The sequence below is a fragment of the Dryas octopetala genome, chromosome 7 (genome assembly GCF_963921425.1).
Source record: "Dryas octopetala chromosome 7, drDryOcto1.1, whole genome shotgun sequence".
NCBI classification, from domain to species: Eukaryota; Viridiplantae; Streptophyta; class Magnoliopsida; order Rosales; family Rosaceae; genus Dryas; species Dryas octopetala.
The window spans coordinates 4,163,089-4,185,807 of NC_141372.1; the positions used below are offsets into that span (position 1 = coordinate 4,163,089).

Genomic DNA, 22,719 nt, shown 5'->3' on the forward strand with positions numbered 1-22,719 from the left:
TGCATAACAGCTTGTGGACATAAGGTAGAGCCACCACAATCTGATGCCATGACTCAGTACTATGCTCGAAGAACATGTGGTAACCCAGTTGATCACTTACATTGATCGAGCCACCCACGACAGCTTACATCTTTCTTGTACTCCTTTCCAGCTTTCTCCTACTCTCTTCCTTTACATGAATGAAGGGTTCTTCTAAAATGGTGGGCAGACCTGAAAAAGATACAGCCAAATTAAGAGTAATTGACACTTGCACAGAGATAACCCTAAAAAGTTGCATAGACTTACGCAAGCCATGTCGGAAAAATGAAAGAAAGAAAGAAACCCGGCCAACATTTGAATTTCAAAAACTTATCGTAGGTCTTTAATGTGTACTGCGTCTCATTATATATGAATACTAAATTTACACTACTTGCCTTTGTTCTCCATCATAATTCTCATCATAATTTCATCATGGAAATTACAATCTTGCTTGCCATTGCCACCATCTCCTTCTGATTCTTGTACTTCTTCTTTCACTTGAAAGTCTTGACCGGTTGTCATCTTTGACCGGGCAGCGGCGAAAATCCCCGTGGCGTCCATCTGTTTGCTGATCATACGTGCCGCATAATATGGAATCTTCACACGTTTACTACTCTCAGACTTAATGCACCCATTGATGAACATTACGCAATCCATCAAGCTTTCTCTAGCCAACCCTTTCATGTCATAGGCCTGTGATCTTCTCCAAAGACTTTTACCATGAGAATTTGGTGGAGTTGACAAGCAAAGAGCTCTTGTTGTGTCCCTAATAGCAGAATCTGGGTCCCTCAGCAGCAATTGACACTGACCCCTATTGCTATAAAGCACCATTCTCTCTTCTCGCAACCTTAATGGGCACAATGCTATTGCTTCAGAATACTTAATTATAGCCTCCTCTATTTCTCCTAAACAAAACATATGGTTTGCCTGGTTTTTTAGTAAATTCACCAAAACTCTTATCTCTTCAAGTTTTTCTTCAGGCAATACTCTCTCTTTCTTCCTCCTCTCCACCTTTAAATCCCTTACCTCTTCTAATGTATTTTCAACAACTCTATTCTTGTTTGATTTTCTTTGCTTATTACAATTTACAAGAAGTAGTGTTTTTGTGATTTTGTCACCTAAATTTGATCTATCTCCAAGGCTTCTGAGCTCAACCAAATCAACAAGAAACAAGGCGGCAATATCAATAACTTTGTACCTCGTATCTGGGTCTTTGAGAAGAAGTAAAAGGCAATCGACTCCCATGTACTGCCAATCATCTGAAGACCTCGAGAGATTACAGAGGTTCTCTACAACCTCTTTTGATTCAGCAATGCTTTTCCTCCCATATTTATTGTAACACAAAATTCTAATGAGTCCAACCCCAGCGGGCGATGTGTGATTGGCCATCAATCCACCCCACATTCCACACAATCCGCTCAAAAATTCTTGCTTGCAAATGAGATTCAAACACCTTCCTTTGCAAGCAAAACAATTCAAGATGTAGAGAGACCAGCACTGGAGTTGGCTAGCCCATTCCTCAGCCTTGCAATTCTCCATCTCGAACCCTCCAATACCTCTTGTAACCAAATCACAGTGGTATTTTGGTCTTTTCCTCTTATCCTTTACCCCTACAAAACTAGTATACACCACATGAACACATGTAGAAGCTAATATCATGGCCAATCTTACCACCTCTCGTTCATATTGTGCCACGGCTTCAAAGGTCCTTTCGTAGCTGGCGAGGTGTCCGAGCGCTCGGACGGCAACCCTCTGCTCGACCCAACTCATCTTTCCTCTCAGAAGCTCCAAAAGCGGTGGAATCACACCTGATTCCACAGCTTTTTCTGAGAAGGCGGCTTTGTTCATTGTGTAAGAACCAATGACGTGAGCCGCGTAGTAAGGTATGTATATGTTCTGGTCTCTTTGAAGCCAAGTCTTGTCGTTGATGCCTTTGTGGATCAATCTGGCCATGCACTCAAAGATGCCAAGGGATGGGAACTCCGGGTCGTCCGGATGAGTCATGGCAATGTTCCATAGACCACTCAGCACCAGAACATGTCCCTGGTCGCAATCTCTGAGAGGTATTTCCTTGAAACAGGTTGCTATTCCAGCTCTCCTCTTAAAGGAGTCTGGTTCTTTCATAGAGCAGAAGAAACATGATGGATTGCTAATGCAAGATTGCTCCTTTGAAATATTAGTGGGAAGGTTAGTGGTGGTGGAGGTCTTCTCCTTTTTCTTCCGGGAATCCATGACTCAAGGACAAAGCTAAAGGATTGAGCACTTCAGGATTCTGGATTTTGATTAGGGTTGGACTTTTTGGAGAAAAATATTAAGTGGAAGGAAAATGTTAAAAAGGTGAGAGGAGTACTAGCTGAGTGTTAATGTAGTGATGTTAACGGTGCATTTACAGTATTTAAAAGTTTATTAATGTTCTCCTGGCCAAAAAAATAAAAAAAAAAGTTTATTAATGTTTTAAAGCATCTTTTACTTTAAAACTGGTGAGGGGATTTGAACTTAGACATATCTGCTAATGCGAAAAGAAATACCAATAGACAATAATTTTATTTTATTTTTAATTAGAGAAATTATTTTATATAACCGATACACTGTCATATAGTATAATTAATTTATGTGTTATAATATGTGTGGATATTATTGATTTTATTTTTTAAAGAGATGATCTTTAATAAGTTATTTAAAAATTGAACAGTTTCGATCATTTACTGGTATTGCCAAAATCAAAATTTGAAGGGGGGATAGGGTGACCCCAAGGGGTGACGCAAATGATGTCCATAATTTTTCCTCTATAATTGGGAGTGATTCCGTAATTTACTCTTTTAGAGTGATTTTATTAAGAATAATACTTGGGTCACCTCTTAGAGGTACCTCAAGGTCACCTCATCTCTTCAAGTTCTGATTTTGGCAATGCCGGCGCATAATTAGAACCGTTCACTTTTTAGATCACCTATTATAGATCTTCTCTATAAAAAATTAACTCAATCGGAAATCATTTGGTTATATAACTGTTGTCGATTAAATAAAAAAAATCAACAGTTTTATAAAAAAATCACTCTTTGATTGAAAATCATCTATTTTTTTCTATTTAATTAACAACAGTTATATAATCAAATAATTTCTGATTGATTTGATTTTTTGCAAAAATAATCTTTTATATATTATTTAAAAAGTGAACGATTCTGATCATACATCGACATTGCTGAAATTAAAATTTAAAAAAATAAGATGACCTTGAGATACCCCAAGGAGTAATCCAAATATTGTTCTTTTATTAAAATTGCACAAAATTTTTTTTACAAATTAGTAAACATGACATTAGGAAGTGAAGGCCACACAGGGTGACAGCCGACAGGGTTAACATTAATTGTGGATGTGAAGGCCTTTATATTTCTTTTAGTTTTTTACTCTCTTCATAGTACATGATTTTTCTTGTACAAAGCCTAATTTGTCTTTATATAAACAAAGGATGATCACGTAAGCACGATAGCAAATCCATAAAAATCTACCTAGTATTATCCAACCAATAAACCACATGTTAAAACCAAAAACTAAAAATAAAAATATCTGCTTTTCATTGCACATTAGACATGATGTTGTCTGGAACCTAGATTTGCGTTTAAACTCCCTTGTCAACAGGCCTAAACTCTAATGCTACTCTACTCCTCTTCAAAAGCTGCTCTAAAAGCCAAAATTTATCTCTTTAATTATGTGTTGTTCTACTTCTAAGTAACTTAATTATAATATTAATACAAAATGCTTGTATTAATGCGATTACAGATGGGTTTATTGCTAAATGAAGATGAGGGACCACAGCATGAAAATGGTATGAGCTCCTCTTCAATCTGCAGAAAGCAGAACCAGAATGTGGTTGTGGACTTGTGGTCCCTTCAAATTCCTCAACTTCAACCTGCATACAAATATTATTAAATCCATAACTAGCAAAAGCCTTAATGCTGTGATACAGAAGTGATATACAGATTAAAAAACAGAGTTAGTACAAATGGTGGAGGTCTCAAGAGTATGCGACTACGAAGTGATATACAGATTAAAAAACAGAGTTAGTACAAATGGTGGAGGTCTCAAGAGTATGCGACTACTATATAAACATACTATATATGGATGCATGGCATGAAAGCTTGAAAAGACTAGATTTATAGAGTTTAATCTTCTCTTGAATGGGTAATTAGGGATTAAAAAATATGCTTCTAAGACTCGCGATTGGTGCATGACTTGGTATTGGGATGCATACATATGTATATTCATTGTTGTTTAGTTTATTGCTTGTTCGTACGATTGGCGTGGACAATAGCAGCATTTGTTTCTAAGCTCATGATGATGAAGACTGGTCGCATTTGTGGGACTATTTGGAGAATTTTTTTGGGTGCTGGTGTACTGATGTATGGGGTTCAGGTTTTGTGGGTTGGGCAAGGGATAGACTTCGAGTTTCAATGATGTCAACACTGGTCTAGCCCAAATTGAATTCGGGTACTTTTCGGGTCATCGAAAAGCAGTCCTGATTCCTTTGGGCCAAAGTACTGGCCCGAAACACAAAACTCGATAGTTCGTGGTCTGAACTTTTTAGCTTCAATTCTACCTTATTTGTTCGGACTACCTTCAATATTTGCCTTTACTTTAGGAGAACTTCACAGCTATGGATGTGGTGGCATCACAGATAGAGACAACGAAGGTTTGAGACATTGAGATTGGAACCCACCCTCCTCTCTATTTTGTGATGCCACATCAATATCCCTGTTATAGAGAAGTGTTCTTCTCATACTTTTCTTCTCTTTTAGTTTGGATTTGGCACCGTAACTTCAATTCCTCGAAGAAAATACAACTTGTGTATTAATTAAACTGCATTGTCACATTTGCCTGCATACCAGAAAAACACAATGCCAAAACTTGAAGTCAAGATTAAAATGCAATTTTGCATCAATGCCTTCACAAAAGGAATTTTACATAAGTCGTAATTGACCTTCAGGTACCATGTTGAAGACCTTCCGAGTTTTAAGTATACAAGAATCTTAAGATAAGTGTTCCTTGGAATCCTCATTTCAGTGTATTGATTCTAAATGAGGAAAGAGACCTCAGTTAGACAGCTCAATCTTCTGCCATGACTTAACGATAAATACAAAAAAAGTTCAGGCACCTGAGAAAATCTGCGGAGAATTGTCCTATGTACAAGTTTGAAAATGCATTGATCCAACGCAGAAGTTCGCTCCTATCTTACCAACCTACCTTTGATATTGTCAGTCCATTACAACTAGAGACCTTTGCCTTGTGCAATACCTCTCCTTCTAAACATCCATCTTCCACATAATATTATTGACAGTGCCGTCATGAGACTTCTCAAGTGAAGCAATTTTGGCTCGATATGCAGATGCTGTCATGGTGCTCTTAACAGTCTGACCCTGAGGGAGCTCACAGGTTTCACTCATAGAGGCGAATCTTAGCTCAGCAGGGGGGATGAAACAGTCTATTGACAAGCCAGGGACATTAAACGCCACTTCCTCAATTGTCCAAGCTTCTTCCATCCGGGTCTTAGTGTGGCTCATTGCAGTTTCCCCAAACCTGAAAAGGGTTACTACTGAACGTCCGGAGTGAGCGATCATTATTCCCTCAACAGGCCTGTAATCATCAAGGAATGAATTAATTGTGGTCTCCCAGTAGACAGCATCACCTCCGTTGCTCTGAATACGGGTCAAATGGGAATCTTCCAAGTGTACAAGAAGCCCTGTTTTTTGGCTGAAGTAGCCAAATAAGACATGCCTTATGATCTCAGCAGGCCCTTCACTCCTGGCTTTTAGAGTCAAAGGATCTGCACAAAGCTTGAGGATGAAACAATCCTCCCCATTGATCTTCTTCTCACCGATGCATCTTGAATTGGTAAACATGCTAGCAGTGGTTCTTGGGTCAAGTCCCTGGAAAAGAAATAAAATGAGCAAAGTATTTAAATTGTCCATGTCAAGAGCAAACTAAGCCAAACGAACACCGGATGATGGAGGAAAAGGCACTTTACCTGAAGTGCACGCCGCAAGGGTCTAACAGGCCCTTTTGCAGCATGTGCACCAGCCCAAGGTGTGTGCCTCCACACAAGATTTCCGTTGCAACCAGCATGAACCTTGCTGCCACCAAGTGCAAGCTCCACATACCACATGTCTGGATGCATCTGCCACAGGACAAAGCCACCCGACTCTGCTGCTTTGGAGGAGTTTCGGTTCCTTACAACCCTGTTAGCTGTCTCAAACTCGGAAGCTATCATTCTCACCTTTCCCATAGCATAAGCATTATGGATCGAGTTATGAAGCTTTTGCCCTCCCGACGCTGCTGTATACTGCTGCAATATATACTGAGCAGATGAAGTTTCCTACAAAAGATACCCACAAAATCATGTTAAGAGGGTCTGGGTCTCTGTAAACTGAAATGAAGAGGAATGAAGGTCATGACCTTATCCAGTAAATGCTGAAATGAAATCTATTCCCACAGCCTCAAATATCACATCTGTCTCAGATTCAACACTTCTGTGCATTCATGTATAATGTTTCATATTCAACAATACCAGCAGAAACCTTCTTCACATACATTTTATAGATTATTAAATGTACTAAGAAATTGATAACTTCATATGGGTTCAATATTTGATACAGATTTTACCAAGGGGGTATATATGCGAGGTAAAACGAAAAAGTAAAGTGCTGCACAGAGTGTGTATTGGCTTCTACACAGTGGCCAACAGAACAGTTGTGCATTTGTGCTTGTGCACAATATAGAAAAAAGGGGAGGTACAGTGCTCAATTCCAAGAAGGTTTCCTTCTTTTACCATCTATTTCTTTTATTTTCCACTATGTTAATCAAATCAGCATGCGTGAAATAAAAGTAACTTATTTTGAATAAAATTTCAAGGGAATAATTCTTTTCAAAGGAAAAAAATTTCAAGGAATAATCAATGTCTTACCAACTTTTATTAAAAATAAAAATAAAAATCAAGCATGCACAGGAAATTCATAGATGAATCTTTTTTTTTTTTTTTTCAGGAACTTAAAAATGAATAAATAGAATACTAACTCTCACTAAACCAACCCAAAAAAAGAAAAATTCCATAAGTGGCATTAATCTTCATAAAAATCAACCTAAACTAATATATAACTGGCAAAGTCACTAAATTTATACCCGAATTTGGACCATTTAACTTTTCAACATGCAGAAGCTTAATCAGAGTTGCAGTAGGAGTTGGACTATTCCTAGTAGTCAGCCAGAAATTATTATATTTCACACAAAGATGTAGAATGGTGAGAGAGAGAGAGACTAACAATGGGTGTGTCTTTGATGCTAAGGTGAGGCATAGGGTCGGTGGTGCTAACGTGCACCGGGGCCAGCGGCGCACCCAGAACCCCCAGCAACAATCTAAGATCCGAATTTTTGTAGGCCGAGCACGACACGGAAGGAGCTCTGCAGAGCTGGCCCATCATCCAGTGGCCCCACCTGCCCTCCATCCTCGTATCTCCGCCGTCCGTCCCATCTGGGCCTTCCTTCAACGGTGACAAGGCCTCGGCGGGCCTCAAGCTCCCGGATCTCGCAATCATCAACGGCTCCGGCTGCGCCACGTGGTGGTTGTGGTTCCTCCTCCGCCTCAGCAGACTCGACATTGGGGACCCACTCCTGGCCGGACTCTTGTCGGCCCTCGACCTCCCCGGAGACAACCCTCTCCTCACCACCTCCTCCTTGAGCGCCGAGAAGAACCCCTGTTTTCTCTCCATTTTACAACTCTGCCCCTCAAACAAGAAAAGGAGAATTCCAAAACAGTAGAAGACCAAAGAGCTGAGACAGTGAGAACAGAAGAAAGCTTTATTGAAAGCAACTCTGGGTTTTGATTTTTGAGGAAGGAGAAGAGAAGATAAAAGGTAATAAAGGGTAGTACGAGTAATGATCAAAGAAATGAAAGATATTGCCGGGAGAGACAAGCACACTCTGTAGCCGTGTATTAGACTGTTCGTTTGTTACATAATATTCTGAATTCTGATTCTGATAATGGGATGTATCTGAGTCGCACTTTTTTCACTTTTTCATTGTTTAGGTAGGGCCGTAGGGAGTGGATTGGTCATTTCCCATTTCTCGTTTCGTGCCCTTGTTTTGGGGTTTCACTGTTTCAGGGTATAGGACAAATTGACAATAGTCCCATAGCCCTGTATTACTAGGACTGCTACAATACGACGACGCCCTGACTGACAAACTTTTTCTTTTTCTTTTTTTCTTGTTTTTTCTGATTATGGAAATTGGAAATTTGGGGGGAAATGAGATCTTTCTCGTGACCTTATGTGATATGGCAGAGGAGGCTCTGGGGGTTTGGCGCCGTTAGCAACGGTCAAGTGTCGTGTGGTACGGTCAAACGGCAATTAATTGGATTTTTTTTTTGGTAGTTGTTGGCTACTTGTTATTGGCAATTAATAAAGGGGATAATGTTGCATGTACAGATGTACTGATTGAAGTGAATTGATGGGGTCTCCTATTTTAATATCAGCGTGCTATTGCTAAGCATGCTCCAAAGAACAAAGCCAAATACTTCTGCCTCTTTAAACCCTGCAAAACATAAGTGATTATTGAAGTCAAATTGATGTAATGTGGGTTACAATATATTCGAGGTTGAGGTTAGAATGATTTGTAAACAATATGAAACAATTTATGCTCTTAAATTTGAATAATGTATATTTTTTTATTTTTGTAGGAGTTTGAAGAATGTATATAAAGTTAATGAATCTCAGTTATTGTCTCTCTCATTAATAAATGACTCATTGTCAGCCTAACATTGACTTCAATCTTGCCATTAGTAAGAGTCATAACGAATGTATGATTAATCATGTTATTGCCATTAATATAGATTTAGTAGGGGTGTTTTAGTGTACAATGCAAAAGAGTTTGTATTGGTGTTAACTTTTTAAAATAATTAGCCATCATAACTATTGAATAATGTATTTACAAATACGAGATTGATGAATTTATAATATTTTGCGTTTTGTATTGTAAGATGCCTGAGACATCAAAATTATTTTTTTTCTCATTTATATTTTTTTTTTTTTTTTTGCCTACCTTAGTACCTACTTGCTCTTCACAAGAGTAAAAGACCCATGCGTTGAAGGATCACCACCTAGACACCTACCATGGGCGTTGAGACATCAGCAAGGGGAAGGGGAAATCCTAGTTGTTAGAGAACTGAGACCCCAAAAGAAGTCTTTGTGGTTCAATTCGTGGGCCGGCCGTTTAATAGATTTTCTCAGCATGTGGAGATGAACATTAATAAATTGGGCAAGCCAAGACACAAATCTTTGTACATGAGGGTTTATTTGTCCTGTGCAATTATATATATGGACCTCCAAATTTGGTCAAGTTGCCAGGCTACCCAATTTAAAAAAGAATTAAAATAAAAAAAATGACACTCACAAACAGGCAGGCTCTGAGAAGCATTGCTTGCTAATTGATCTACACATCTTTTCTGTTGTCATTGTTATATTTAATTATACTTTAAATATGTATAATTCGACTCAAAATTTAAGAATTATATAAAATTTGAGATTATGTGCATGCGGTGAGTGAAAGTGAAACCATCACTTGCACCACATCAGAACTGGTCTTACACTCTTACTCACAAAAATAATAAAATGTAATGATACATCTACGTTGGAAATGAGTGAGTTCTTATTTATGCCACAAATAGTTGGGGCATTATGACAAAATAAACTGAAAAATGAAGCATAAATAGTTGGGGTAATAGGTCCCCAATGGAATTAAATAACACTAATGTGATGTTGGTAATAAAGTAAACTTTTATGGAAGACATCCAAGGCAGTTAATGTCCCAATCCTTAATCTTTAATGAACTTATACAACCTGCAAACATGAAGAATTAGATAACACTATGAAGTGATCTTCTCATCCCCATAATAAATGTGATACACAAAACTCAAATTTAATGTCAATGACCAATTAAGTTCCCATATTCACACGAAATGGGATGGGACCCTTAATTTCACACATTTCTTTTTTAATTGCACAGATTTGACTGATCAAACGTTTGACGACTTTATCTCATATAGTCATATTTATACATAGATTCATTGATAGGTGAAATTCTTCAATTGATAGAGACCAATAGCAAAAACAAATATAAAATAAAACTAATGTGTGTTGTCCCCCACAGCCACCTAATTATTGTAAAAGGTACCCACTAGCCATGCTTCGCGACCACTACATCTCTCAATCACCACGCTAATCACGGAAATAAGTTTATTTAATTTCCGTTTTTGTTTTTTCCATGAACCATGGAGTGGGTGAGAAACTGAAAACTGAGAACCCTGATTTTGACATTCCCGTTTAAAACGGCATTGATTGAAACTTGAAAGTTGAACTGCAAATTAAGTGAGAAACTGAGAATCCAATAGTGTTGTTAGAGTTTGACTAGTGCACCACTGGCTCTAAAATATTTAAAAGTCCAAAGCAATTGCCTAATTTGCCCACTCTCAAATCGTCCTTGTACATTGAAGAGAATTCATAAATTTTCATTGACTCTATTTTAAATGAGTAATGCTAGTTGAATTATTTATATGATTAAAGAAATTATGTTAATTAAGGCCTGCATGCTGCTGAAAATTTGGGACTCAAAGAATTATTATTAGTCAATCTATACTATAAATCTATAATTTTCAAAAGTTATTCCAAGCTAGGTAGTTGGTACAGACGTTTACCAATTATTCTAACAGACACGTACACTTTTTTGTTTCTTTTCTGTTGAAAATTCTTTGTGGCACCTCTGAAGAACACAACTCTTTTATTGGTGCATTAACAAGGGCAAATTGCACAAGCAATCATGTATTAGAACCACGCGAACATTAATGGGCCTTCTCAAAGTCTTACAATCACGGAAGCCCAAACGTGATATGAGTAGGGCCCAAATCATTATGGGTTAAGGGTCATGACCCATTTAATCAGTCCATGATCTCTAGGATTATAGAAGTGTATACAATTTGTCCCAACTCCTAATTAGAGTCCTAAAGCTTGGCACTAATTACTATGCTAAAACACATGTTCGGACCACCACAGTTTAATGTCCTTATTTGGGTGGTCATTCATCTCTAATAAATTGGCAAGAAAGCAACAATTCCCCGAATTTTGTGCTGTTTTTTAAACAGTGTTCACTGTTCAGGTGGTGATTGTGATTCCATATAGCTAGCTAGTTTGTGCTAACCAGTACTCTTCAGTTCCCACAGTTCAAGCCCAAGTTGGAAGACCAATTTTCTAATTTTTTGCTTCCTTTTTTTTCTTTTTTGGTTGTTGTCATGAAAAGACAGACTTAATTAGCTGGAAATGCTAGATATCAACATATATATATATATATCCAATTGTATGTTGTTATTAACTATACATCCAAACTAGAAACACAATATATATATTTGGTAGTGAATAGGTCAATACTTGCTGCTCTGGCATATGATATATATGCATGTACTGATGTAGCTGTTGGGCCAATTGCCACATTCTGTGACCATTCTAGAGCCGACCCTACCTGGGCTCCAGCCCCAGTACTAGCTAGATGCCAGTGTGCAAGAATAAACTCTTTTCCCAGGAGAGCCCTTGTCTGCTTGGAACCTTGCTACACCAGTATTTGATAATATTGATTCCTTGCCTTATGGGCATGGACCACTTAGCCCACACGCAATTGTATAGTACCTTGTGGGAAGGGACTGCCATACATATATCTTTCTTAGAAGTAAAAATATCCAATCATTTGAGGAAAACAAATTTGTCAAATAATCTGATATGTTATTAAAGTACCGGCTAATTTCGACTATTACTAAGATAGATTTTTGTTTCAATTTGCAATTCATGAACAATTTAACAACGTAATATATGTGTTATTATTATTGTGGAATGTGATTCATCCCTAGAAAATAGAAACATACCAATATGGCTGGCCGGAAAACTTGTACGTTTTCAAATTTCAGGTAGGCTTTTACATTGCATTTAAGCTCAAGTACTTGGAGTCAGCCTCAGGCCAGCTAAGTGTTGCAAGGTTGGAAACACTACTCGATCCATTAAGATTTAATTAAGTAGTCAACTACCTACCCTATTAATCAACAATATAAGGACCACTAATGGCAGTACTCCAGATTTAACCAGTCATACGTAGATGGAGTTTTCAGGTTGGCCCTTTTTGTTAATTTCAAATTGATTTATAATTTAATGGTTTTTCCATTTTTGTTAAAGAGATCGATATTATCTTTTTTATTTTTAAAAAACAGAAAAACCCAAATAGGGTTGGCAAGAAGATGCAGGGAGGGTTTTGACTGTATTTGACTTGTGTTGGTAACAGGCAAGTTTTAAACCGACAGGTCACGTGACAAGGCATACCAAAAGTGGCAAAAGACGGGGCCGACCATCCTCCTTTGATGGCAATGCGCCAAGCACAGTGCACCTAATTACCTAAAGGCCTAAAGCTATGCCTCCCTTTTTCCTTTCTACATTGCCCTTGGGGTTTGGAGGGTCTTCTGGAACCATCTATTTAAATTCATAGTGGGAATTAAACTAGCTTCCTACTCATTAACAAGGTGCATGCTTAGGATTATAGGTTAGGTGACTTTGCTTCTTAGGTGTCCATATACACCAACCAAGAAAGTAAGAAAGAAGAATATTACAGTTTATGTTATCGTCCAAATTAACACGAAATCAATTGGAATAAACTCTTTTTAATGTTGGTAGCATATACCATATAGTATGGCAAACGAATCATCAAAGACTTTCTTGTATGAGAGAGCTTTTCGAACATATATATAGGATGAGGGCCCTTCCAATAAGGGATCCCTCATTTAGTGTTAAATGAGGGATCACCTTGTGGGGCCCACACGAGTCGTTTTGTGTTAATCTGAACCGTCCATTTTTTACATCTTCATTGATAGATCATCCCTGCAAAAAATCAGCCAAATCGGAAATCGTTTACCCGTTCGATTAAGCGGTCAAAGTTTAGGTGTTTATAGAGGAATTTGTTGTTCGTCCATTTATTTTAAACTTTGACCACTTAAAAGAACGAGTAAACGATTTCCAATTTGGCTGATTTTTTGCAGGGATGATCTATCAATGAAGATGTAAAAAATGCACGGTTCGGATTAACACAAAACGACCCATGTGAGCCACACAAGGGGATCCCTCATTTAACACTAAATGAGAGATCCCTTATTGGAAGGGCCCTCTATATAGGATATAGCTAATAAAGCAGTATGAATGACACTCATCAAATAGACTTTTTTTGGCCATGGTCATCAAATAGACTAAAGTAGCTTTTCCACATAAATATATACATGTAATAGCATTCTTTCATTTATTTGGTTTTGCCGTGTGGAGCCCGGCTATTTCAATTTGTGCGTTCTTCTCACTTATGTATTTTTGTTGGAAGAGTTTCTAAAAATGTACTATCCAAGCCAAAGCCAACAAAAAAGGGTTACTATATATCGATCCAATTCAAGTTTTCATACACAGTCTTTGTATGTGGATCCAAAGCTAAAGCCATTCCCAAGTTTGCCACCACCAAAACCACGTACCTTACAGGCTTAATTACAGTCTGTAATATGATATTTAAGTTTTATTTTTCTAATAATCTCCAATTTTTTAATGCTTCTAATCTACGTGTTGATAGTAATTTAATCTGCACACTAATAACGCATTCCTAACCCTTCACCTACCGGGCTCGCTATAAATACCCCTCACTACTCTCCATCTCAATAACCCACAAAACGTTTCCCTTTGCTATTACAATACACAATCCACACAAAACACACATCATTTTTTTCTTAATTTCATGATCATCGTCTTCAATCTCTCTTCCTGCCAACGAAAATGAAGCTCGTCTTTGCAACATTCGTGCTCGTTTGCCTTGTTCTCAGCGCCTCTGTCTTGGAGCCCACAATGGCTGGTTCACGTACGATACACATACCCTAAAAAAAAGTTATAATTTCCATGACGACTAATTAATTAACTGATCTGTGTGTAATTGGGTTCGCCATGTTAATTGTTTTGTTTTTCTCGCTTTTTTGTTTCTAGTATTATCAACTATTGTCTTCATTAAGGTTCGGTTCGGTTTGGTTGCAGCTTTGTGCGACTCAAAGTGCGCGGTGAGATGTTCAAAAGCAAGTGTGCAGGATCGGTGCCTAAAGTACTGCGGAATCTGCTGCGAGAAATGCCAGTGTGTTCCATCAGGGACTTATGGAAACAAGCACGAGTGCCCTTGCTACGCAGACCTCAAAAACTCTAAGGGCAAGCCCAAGTGCCCTTAATTAATTACTCAATTAATTCATACTGCAGCTACCTGTGCTACTACGTACTGGTTCCTTTAATCCCTTGTACGTCTTGGTATTTCAGTATTTGTGTATTTGATCAGTCTTGTCTCGGACATAAAACATATTAACAGAAGTTGATATGTCGTATTTCATATATATATGTATACAGCTGGTTCGTTGTTTCGATCATACAAGTTGAAATATCAAGTGAATAAGCGAAGGTCCGTCTTGTACTGTGGTATTTCTTATTAATTAATTCGATTTATGTCTTAATTATGTGTAAATGTGCTTTATTTTTCCATAAATGGCGGTAGATCCTAAGTAATGGCTTCTCATGAACTTCCAATTTAAGGAAAATCTTTTGAGAATTGGTCAAGGAAAACGCTATTCATACTCCACTTATTCTTCCGCATTTCAATAAGCAAAAAAGATTGAAATTTCAGTAAAATTCTGTTACTTTTTTTTTGGCCAAGAAAACATCAATTCATTAAACAAACCCAAAAGCAAAGAACAAGTTTACAAAGAAAAAACACTAGCGACTATTACACAACAAAGCAACAAAACAAAAAGGACAACGCCAACGTACTAACGTTTTTGTTACTTTAAGAAAGCACAAATAATGTTTCTCTTAGTTAATTATAGATAAACATTTTTTTTTTTTGTAATTTATTAATTTAATTAGGGGTTGGAGGTGCATAATTAGGTTGTGGGCTTGTGGGTTGGTGGATGGACGAGGGAGGACGAACAACGCGTGTGGTCGAAATGAAATGGTTTCTTAATTTTAATGCAGGGGGTTATATATATTCACATGCATTGCACATTTGTACGTCGTCTTCACAGGCACTATCACTATGTTTGTCATGCGGTCCCCAAGCACATATGAGACCCACTTGACAGTCCCATGACTCATTGCCACATACATGCCACGTCACTCCCCTTGCAACATCTCGATCTCAAACATTTCGCTTTTCTTCCCCCTCTCAACTCTCAAGTTTCAAGTCTTTGGAACAAATAATTTCTGCTCTCACTGCTTTTCTCCGTGTTTCAGACATTGCGTGTTATATACTTATATGGTGAGAAATAATTTCATTTACCTTGTTTTGAGTAATTTAAGCACACTCTCTGCCCCTATTTTTCTCCCTTGGTTCCACTTTGCATGCAGCATAGATGTCCCACCGAGTCAGCCTTAAAAATTGCGTACGTATAGGGGATCCAGTTGCCTTGTTCAACATTAAACCATGATCAGATCTACTGCTGCAGTTGCCCTCTTTGGACTGTAGGTGTGTAGGACACCATCTATCTGGCTGCCACTTTTAAACGCAAAGCAAAGTCTGGGATTTACCCTCCAAGGACGAAATATAACTCTCACAACAAATTCTCACTACATATCAATTACAGTTAAAAAAAAAAGTAATTACAATTCCAAACCGGAGGCGGGAGTGTATCACATCATCAAATACGATAGGGTACAACATGTAATTATTGTTCGAGCTCTTATCATTTATTAATAGGACCCATATCATTTACGTTGTCATTTAGATTATGTTATTTGCATTCATAAATTTTTTGGTTACATTATAATTTTCCCAGTTAACGTGGTATGAATTAAGAACTAGTGCTGTTCATTTACGCCGGATCCAATGTGTTGACTTCACTTCATGAAACAGTCAGAGGTGATAAAATCATTAAAATTTAATAAACGAAGACTTGGACATAAACCCAAGTATCGATAACCCTAAAGGACCTGAACCGTCCCTAAAAGAAAACAAAGAAAATATAATATGCAAATCAGATATTAGCTGGTGTAAACTGACATATGGTATTGAAATTTTCCATCTTCTTTTGGTTGATGGGAAGCCATTAAATTAAGCCTGCGAACGCCAATAAAAAAAATTCTCCATACAAGAACACACCGTATATCACTTGATCTACAGACCTTATACAGTATGTTGAACAAATCATGTGTATTTGTCACCTATTTGTCTGTCCACTTTCCTATACTGCACTCTCATTGTACAGTAACTGGCTATCAGAGGTCAGATTTCTATCTCCTCTTAATGTTCAGCTTCAATGCACCCATATGTGTACAGTTTTGGAGCTGTCTAAAACAGTATCTCCACAGCAAGTCAAAGAAAGTCTAACTACACAGCCACATAAATTATTTTATTTAAAGTGGCTGAAGCTCTTGCTCAGGAACAATGGCACCAACAGGCTCATAAGGAATGATCTCTCGCCATCTATATCTCCAAAGTAACCATGTCCCTAATGTTAATAATCCGAGAACCGAGGTAACTATGACTCCAACTGCCACCGCCCAAGAGTGTTGCTCCCACCACGACCTGAAATTCTCCAAAACAACTCGATTTAAAAATGAAAATCATTTGCATAGAAGATTGCAGCAAAATTCCAAAGTTAAACTGGTTAAACCCCCCACCCCAAAATAAAAAAAATAAAAAAATCAATATAATCAACTTTCCGGTCATTTATGTTTCTAACTAGCCTGTGACTATGCTTGATTCCAGTGATCAGAATAAGATTGCAAGAAATGAGAAGCAGTTCCAAAGAGTGAGAAAACAAAAGGACAAATAAAGGTAAAATAACGTACTGCTTCCTTTGAGGCTCAACTTTCAATTCGACCAGCTGATAACTTCCAAATTTCTTTGGAAGCTGCATATGATGTTCCCTTAAGCGATGGATTATGCCCTGCAATATTACATAAGAACTAGGTTAACACTGTAGTCAGCATGTGGAAAAGGCTCCAATTACAAGTACAAGTACTCTGGCACCAGAAGTCCTATTACCATTGCTTGGGTATTAGAAAAGCAATTGGCAGATTCGGCAGGGAAGATGACCCATCTAACGAGAAAATCATTTCCTGTATGGGTGTAGTTCATTAAGCGGACCTGAAAAAGAATTGGTGTTGGGATGTTAATTTAATCCAAGATATACAAAAGCAAGTAATATTAAGCAATAATGGCACACAGGAAGGGGAGGTATTAAAGCTCACTAAAGGTGGCAATTGGTTGGGTTAGAGCAGGTTAAGGACCAAGAAAAATGACCCCAAGTTCAAGCCTTTAATACTCGTGAGAACCTCTTTTAACCCACAAAAGGGTAAGTCAAAGAGAGCCAACCAACCCAAATCCACAGCACAAAGAAAGACTTGATAGCCTTTACTATTTTTTAATATCGTGATACCTAGCGGAGGTTAGAGTACTTTTCTCTCGATTCATTAGTTAGAGCTAGATGTTAAATTCTTGATGCCATACTTGAGCTTATGCGTAATTGAACACTACCATACAAGAAGATGCTACATGGTTAGGGCAACACAGACCCAACCTATGAACTAGAATATTCTTCCAGTATAGTAGTGCTCAGTAAACCTAAACTCCAAGATAAAATAGTTCAACTATACCTGTGAAATATCAACTTCCAGCTCATGGGCAATAGATTCTGTGAGTTCTGTTAAGTTGGGTTTCACAGAGGTGTTGATGTTGAGCATCATATCAAAACTTATTAGTCCTATTTGAAGTTCACCTGCATATCAAATGTTTGAGACGGTTATCAAAGACAATTGCCAAAGTTGAAGAGGGAAAGAAAGTTTGAAATGCATGGCAAGAGCATGAGGTTAACCTATATTCCTATGCATCATTTTTAAGCCTTTTGTTTCATTATAACTACTTGAGTGTATTGAGAAAAATGTTGACTTGAATAACTTAATTATAAATGAGTCAACCTAAAAGCACAATGCTTGTGTAAGAAATTCACTAACTGAAAAATTATATGTCCAGCACTAACAACCTAAGAAACAATAGTGGTTTAAATCATAGCTACCAGAGTCAGACTGATTGGCAGTCAGACCAAAACATGATCCAGATCGTAATCTGGTTTAGTATATTTTAACAGAATGGATATAGACAAAAAGGGGGTTATAAAAAGGATCAGCTAAAGTGGCAGTTTTGAGAAAAAAGACAAGTGAAGGTCTGAGCAGAGCCTTTAAAAAAATATTAGTCACAACCATGACTTGAACCCACTATGTTTTGCAGAACCACGTTTACTTACTACCATATTGCACTCATGAATTTAGTACACACATGATTAAGTTTGAATAGACATAACATTAACAGAAGAGTCTTCCTTTTTTACATTCACAGATGCTATTATTTTGTCCATTTTTCATAAAATCCAGCTCTTCATCCATCAACCTGATATTGTACCAATGAACTAATGACCTGTCCCTTATTTTGGATCAATGTCCAATATGGTCTGATAACTATGTTTTTGAATCTGAAAGCATCATAAAGGGACATTGAACACTTGCAACTCACTCAACCTGGAAGAACAGTTTGAGGCAATCCAGCTGGGGAAATGTTAGGAGAACGTGCACTTGTATTCTGGCTGTTGGAAGCTAATGGTGGTGGGGGCTGAGCATCACCATAATTCAATCTCTTCCATAGTTCAGAACAATTGGTTTTCCAAAAGCCAATCTTACTGTTTGCCCGATCATATGTCACAAGGGTATTGCGTACAACAATTCCTGTACAATCCAACAAACATAAAGTGAGCTAAACCCCCTTTGCAATTGTGCAAATGCATGGACATGTTTGGGGCATAGAATGGCGAGGGATTTGTTACTTTCAATTTGTACACAAGCCATGATTGTACATAAGAAATTGTAGGAAAACATAACAACATGAGAGAGAGAGAGAGAGAGAGAGAGAGAGAGAGAGAGTTTGAAAATGTCACATACCTCCTAAAAGAGTAGTCGCATCCCCATTTGCAAAAATTCCCAGGCAATAAGCACCGCTAACCTTTGTATGCTTTTTAGAGGAACAAGGGCACCAACAAAACAGAGAAGAAAACAATGCATCAACATGTGCATGTTTAACAAAGACTACAAGGATCACACACATGTGTTGTGTTTGCAATGTGATGGGAGTTAGAGTAGAAAGAGAGAGATGTATGCGAGATGGAAGTGGGTTCTTTGGAAAAAGAAAATGAGAGGGAGAGTTGAAATAGATTAGAAATGAAGTTATGGTTAATAACCATACTCGAATAACTATTCTTAACTTTCAAATATATTATTAAAGTTATTTTAAATAATTGAGTATATTTCACATTTCCTATATGACAATTGAAAAGAGAATTCTCTTAACAATATTATAGATTTAAAAAAATTTGAATTATAGGCCTCAAAACCATTTTGAAAATTTGCAACCATATAAAGGGTCCTTAATGATTTCAAGAAGACATATTCAAGAACAATAAATAATCAAATTACCGGGAACAAGTAGTTCTCTGGAGACAGTGATAATTTTTGTCCATTGCTGAATACCATATCAACCTGTGGAAAAACTTTTGATAGTTGGGTGACATCCCTAAAGCACAATCCCAAGTTAAACTTTCTGATGAAAAACCAAGCCAAAAGTAAATCAAGACACGTAAAAATCAAGTTAAGCAAGTTTTCCACAGGAATTACCTTCCAGCACCTGAAAAACAAATATCTTTATAATTCGGGTCAGGACCATGAATTTGTTTGAGGGATTGGATTTTCCCCATAATCTGCACATTATCCAAAAGAATAACTTACCATCACTTGATTGTTCAATTTGGGTATACAGTAATATAGAAGGATTGCAAACTGAACTAAGCTCACTTAAAAAATTTGTTCCTCAAATAAACAGCTGCATTTTTATTTTCCTTGTAAAAAAATAAAACCACCTTTTACTTTTACCTTTCTTATTAAAACATATGAACTTGACCAATTGAACTTTTCGATAGGTATCAAATTAAGCTTGACTTTAAATGTATTAAAAGTTAAAACAAAGAGAGGATGAAACTCAAAATATGAAGTCTTACAGCATCCTTAAATGCAAGAAAAGCATCCTTTGGAAGGTAAGCATATGTAGTTCCACTATCCAAGACAGTTCCATGCTTTCCATCAAAGATCTTCGGGTTTAACTTCAAAGGCTTCCCAGCCACATGTATTTCCTTCAGCTCAATATTGTAATATGGACTGTTGCCATCCCAAAACTAAAGTATGTGTGTGAGATGCCCAAAATACATTATTCAGAAAAAACAAACTTGCAGTTAATGGTATTATAGAAGTATGCACCTGCGAAAAGGATCTGAACGTGTAAATACCATATCAGGGGGAGATTTCATCCCACCCAAAACCATCGCACCCCCACCTACACCCATCCCTCCATAACATAGTGAGAATGAATCACTAATGACACCCTTGTCAACAAGTTGATCCATCACACTAAGCCGACCGCGACCCAAGCCCATTATGCCATCAGCACGTTGGCTGTAAAGATCACCAGTTTCAATATTTTCACAACCAAAAACAGCACGCTGAGGCACAAGTTCACTTTCATTGCCAAAAGAAATGATGTCCTCACCAAGCACGCCACTGCTAGAGCTCATCTCAGCATACCGCCGCTCGTAAGTGCATTGAGCTCCTTTCTCGTCACAGTTACAATTAATATTGCACTTTACCGGTTGGTACGTGCTGGATAAATCAGGTTGGAACCTAGGGTCCTGCATAACAACAACAGTTTCCCAGACAAATGAGCTACTACTAATAACGTCAAGGTAGAGGAAGGATCTGAAATGAAAAAAGTTAAAACCTTTACACACAAGTCGAATAATCCCTCCACCCTCTGATGGCCGAATGATTAATAAAAGAAGAAGAAAAACAGGATTTTTGCAGCTCAAACAAAGAAAGAACTAAGAACCCATTCGATAGATTTTCTTTTTCATACCAAAAGGTTTTATGTTTTAAGTTTTTCTTTCCCATAAAAAAAAAAAAAAAAAAAACAGGTTTCCTTTGTTCTATTTTTTTTTAATTAAACTATTACCAAACAACAGCAGAACTACTGAATGTGATTTCGAATTCTTTAGTCCCTACCTTCTAGTTCTTAAAAAGAAAGCAAAACTTAATACAGAATTTGAATCAAGTGCAGTAGACAATTATTGAGCTTTTATCACGCATCGGCTCACGCCAATCCTAAATGGCACTCGACAAATTCCTCGATGTAATTATATTTAATTGTGAAGTTAACTGCAAAAACTAGATGGACAAAAAATTGAAAGAAAAAACATGAATGTATGATAAACCAGTAAAAGCTCACTGAACAAAATTTAGGCGTATAACTTCATAAGTATGCATGGAAACAAAGCCGAACCTGATGCGTACCGCACTGTTCACAGTCGGAGCAAGGCACATAAGTCACTGTACTTCCCGTATCCACAATCAGAGCGAATTTCTGAGGCGGTGTCCCAATCCACAGCCGCGTCGTGTAGTACCTGTTTCAAATTCCAAGTTCCAGAACCTTCCATTCAGTACAATTCGAAACATCAAAGCTGGACAATTAGGGAAAGTTGGGGAAGAGAATAAAACTAAAACCCGTTGGCAAGGAGGTCGTCGTAGAGTCTCATGCGAGCGTTTGGGTCCGATCTCTGGAGACGCCGGCCGTCGAAGGCTCGCCGGTGGTTCGGAGCGTTAGGGGATGAGAGATGGAGAGGAAGGATCATCGGACGGCGGTGATCGTCGGAGGCTGAAGCAAACGCGCCACAGAGATTGAATGCGATGGAGTAAATGAGAAAGACCAAGGTCCGAGCCATGGGTGCCTACTGCGCGGAGGAGGAGGTGGTGAGGTTTGACGTTCGCGACTCCGCAGAGGACCAGAGGACCTGAGAAAAGTCCTCTGTGCAGTGCTCCACGATTGAATAATGAATTGTCCTTTCTTTTTTTTTTTCTTTTTTTTTTTAACGTTTATATAGATTTCGATTTTCGGCCTTTCGCGCATCGATTTGCGGCTATTGGATTAACAGGCGCTAAAACTAGCTAATTGGAAAGCGACACGTCAAGTCAATGGTTTTTTTTTTTTGGCCAGGTAGTACACGTCAAGTCAATGGTTGAATGACTTGAAACAGGAAGAGTGAGAAAAAAATCTTAGAATTTTTGCTATATACTCACTTTTGTCGAATATCAAAATTAATAGATTTTTTTAAAGCTTTTAGATGCTCAGCAATAAAAAATAATTAGGGCAGAAAACAATTTTAGTTCAAGATCTTTTATTTTTTTGCTAGTTTTAGAAATTAATTTATGCTTAAAGGGAAAAACATCCGTTATTTCGGACTTAAAAGGATTTTATTAGTTTATTGTTTAAACAAAAAAGAGAAGAAGAATTTTATAGTTTTTGTTAGAAAATGTTTTCTTGGGAGAAGACAGAAAAGCCTTATCCAGCCCTTATGTAGAGTTGAACTCTTGATCAATATATCTAGAAACAATTATTCACCAAAGGGCAAACAAAATTTCAAAGTTAAACCTTACTAAATATTTTATTTAGAATTTGTGAATGGAAAATTCCCTCAATGCT

At 37.6% G+C, this 22,719-nt stretch overlaps 4 protein-coding genes across 4 annotated transcripts; 1 reads left to right on the top strand and 3 right to left on the bottom strand.

Moving 5' to 3' along the window:
• Positions 1 to 124: 124 nt before the first annotated feature.
• LOC147278694 (ARM-repeat/Tetratricopeptide repeat (TPR)-like protein) lies at positions 125 to 2,250 on the bottom strand. Its single transcript, XM_086252487.1, has 2 exons — positions 414 to 2,250; positions 125 to 210 (listed from the first exon to the last, which is right to left on the bottom strand). The coding sequence occupies exons 1-2, from the start codon at positions 2,248 to 2,250 to the stop codon at positions 125 to 127; spliced, it is 1,923 nt and encodes a 640-aa protein (XP_086108613.1).
• A 2,676-nt stretch (positions 2,251 to 4,926) lies between these two features.
• Positions 4,927 to 8,109, bottom strand: LOC147278695 (uncharacterized). The gene is made up of 3 exons (XM_086250625.1): positions 7,329 to 8,109; positions 6,038 to 6,385; positions 4,927 to 5,939 (listed from the first exon to the last, which is right to left on the bottom strand). The coding sequence occupies exons 1-3, from the start codon at positions 7,773 to 7,775 to the stop codon at positions 5,316 to 5,318; spliced, it is 1,419 nt and encodes a 472-aa protein (XP_086106751.1). The 5' UTR covers positions 7,776 to 8,109; the 3' UTR covers positions 4,927 to 5,315.
• Positions 8,110 to 13,657: 5,548 nt separating this feature from the next.
• LOC147278696 (peamaclein-like) lies at positions 13,658 to 14,591 on the top strand. Its single transcript, XM_086250626.1, has 2 exons — positions 13,658 to 13,977; positions 14,148 to 14,591. The coding sequence occupies exons 1-2, from the start codon at positions 13,896 to 13,898 to the stop codon at positions 14,330 to 14,332; spliced, it is 267 nt and encodes an 88-aa protein (XP_086106752.1). The 5' UTR covers positions 13,658 to 13,895; the 3' UTR covers positions 14,333 to 14,591.
• Positions 14,592 to 16,152: 1,561 nt separating this feature from the next.
• On the bottom strand, positions 16,153 to 22,081 carry LOC147278697 (aspartic proteinase 36-like). The gene is made up of 12 exons (XM_086251647.1): positions 21,744 to 22,081; positions 21,523 to 21,643; positions 20,448 to 20,875; positions 20,192 to 20,348; positions 19,812 to 19,894; positions 19,614 to 19,710; positions 19,083 to 19,152; positions 18,666 to 18,869; positions 17,748 to 17,869; positions 17,137 to 17,238; positions 16,941 to 17,038; positions 16,153 to 16,674 (listed from the first exon to the last, which is right to left on the bottom strand). The coding sequence occupies exons 1-12, from the start codon at positions 21,959 to 21,961 to the stop codon at positions 16,503 to 16,505; spliced, it is 1,872 nt and encodes a 623-aa protein (XP_086107773.1). The 5' UTR covers positions 21,962 to 22,081; the 3' UTR covers positions 16,153 to 16,502.
• Between the last annotated feature and the right edge of the window lie 638 nt (positions 22,082 to 22,719).

What these genes read in the sequence shown, in the direction of transcription:
- LOC147278694 (XM_086252487.1), bottom strand. Translation starts at nt 2,250, where the DNA reads ATGGATTCCCGGAAGAAAAAGGAGAAGACCTCCACCACCACTAACCTT. An exon ending in AATTATGATGGAGAACAAAG is followed by an intron (nt 211 to 413) that starts GCAAGTAGTGTA and finishes TATCTTTTTCAG; the next exon opens with GTCTGCCCACCATTTTAGAA.
- LOC147278695 (XM_086250625.1), bottom strand. Translation starts at nt 7,775, where the DNA reads ATGGAGAGAAAACAGGGGTTCTTCTCGGCGCTCAAGGAGGAGGTGGTG. An exon ending in GCATCAAAGACACACCCATT is followed by an intron (nt 6,386 to 7,328) that starts GTTAGTCTCTCT and finishes TATCTTTTGTAG; the next exon opens with GAAACTTCATCTGCTCAGTA. An exon ending in CCTTGCGGCGTGCACTTCAG is followed by an intron (nt 5,940 to 6,037) that starts GTAAAGTGCCTT and finishes TTTCTTTTCCAG; the next exon opens with GGACTTGACCCAAGAACCAC.
- LOC147278696 (XM_086250626.1), top strand. Translation starts at nt 13,896, where the DNA reads ATGAAGCTCGTCTTTGCAACATTCGTGCTCGTTTGCCTTGTTCTCAGC. An exon ending in GCCCACAATGGCTGGTTCAC is followed by an intron (nt 13,978 to 14,147) that starts GTACGATACACA and finishes GTTTGGTTGCAG; the next exon opens with CTTTGTGCGACTCAAAGTGC.
- LOC147278697 (XM_086251647.1), bottom strand. Translation starts at nt 21,961, where the DNA reads ATGGCTCGGACCTTGGTCTTTCTCATTTACTCCATCGCATTCAATCTC. An exon ending in CAGAGAACTACTTGTTCCCG is followed by an intron (nt 19,153 to 19,613) that starts GTAATTTGATTA and finishes TCCTCTAAAAAG; the next exon opens with CATACAAAGGTTAGCGGTGC. An exon ending in GCCTCAAACTGTTCTTCCAG is followed by an intron (nt 17,870 to 18,665) that starts GTTGAGTGAGTT and finishes TTTGATATGCAG; the next exon opens with GTGAACTTCAAATAGGACTA.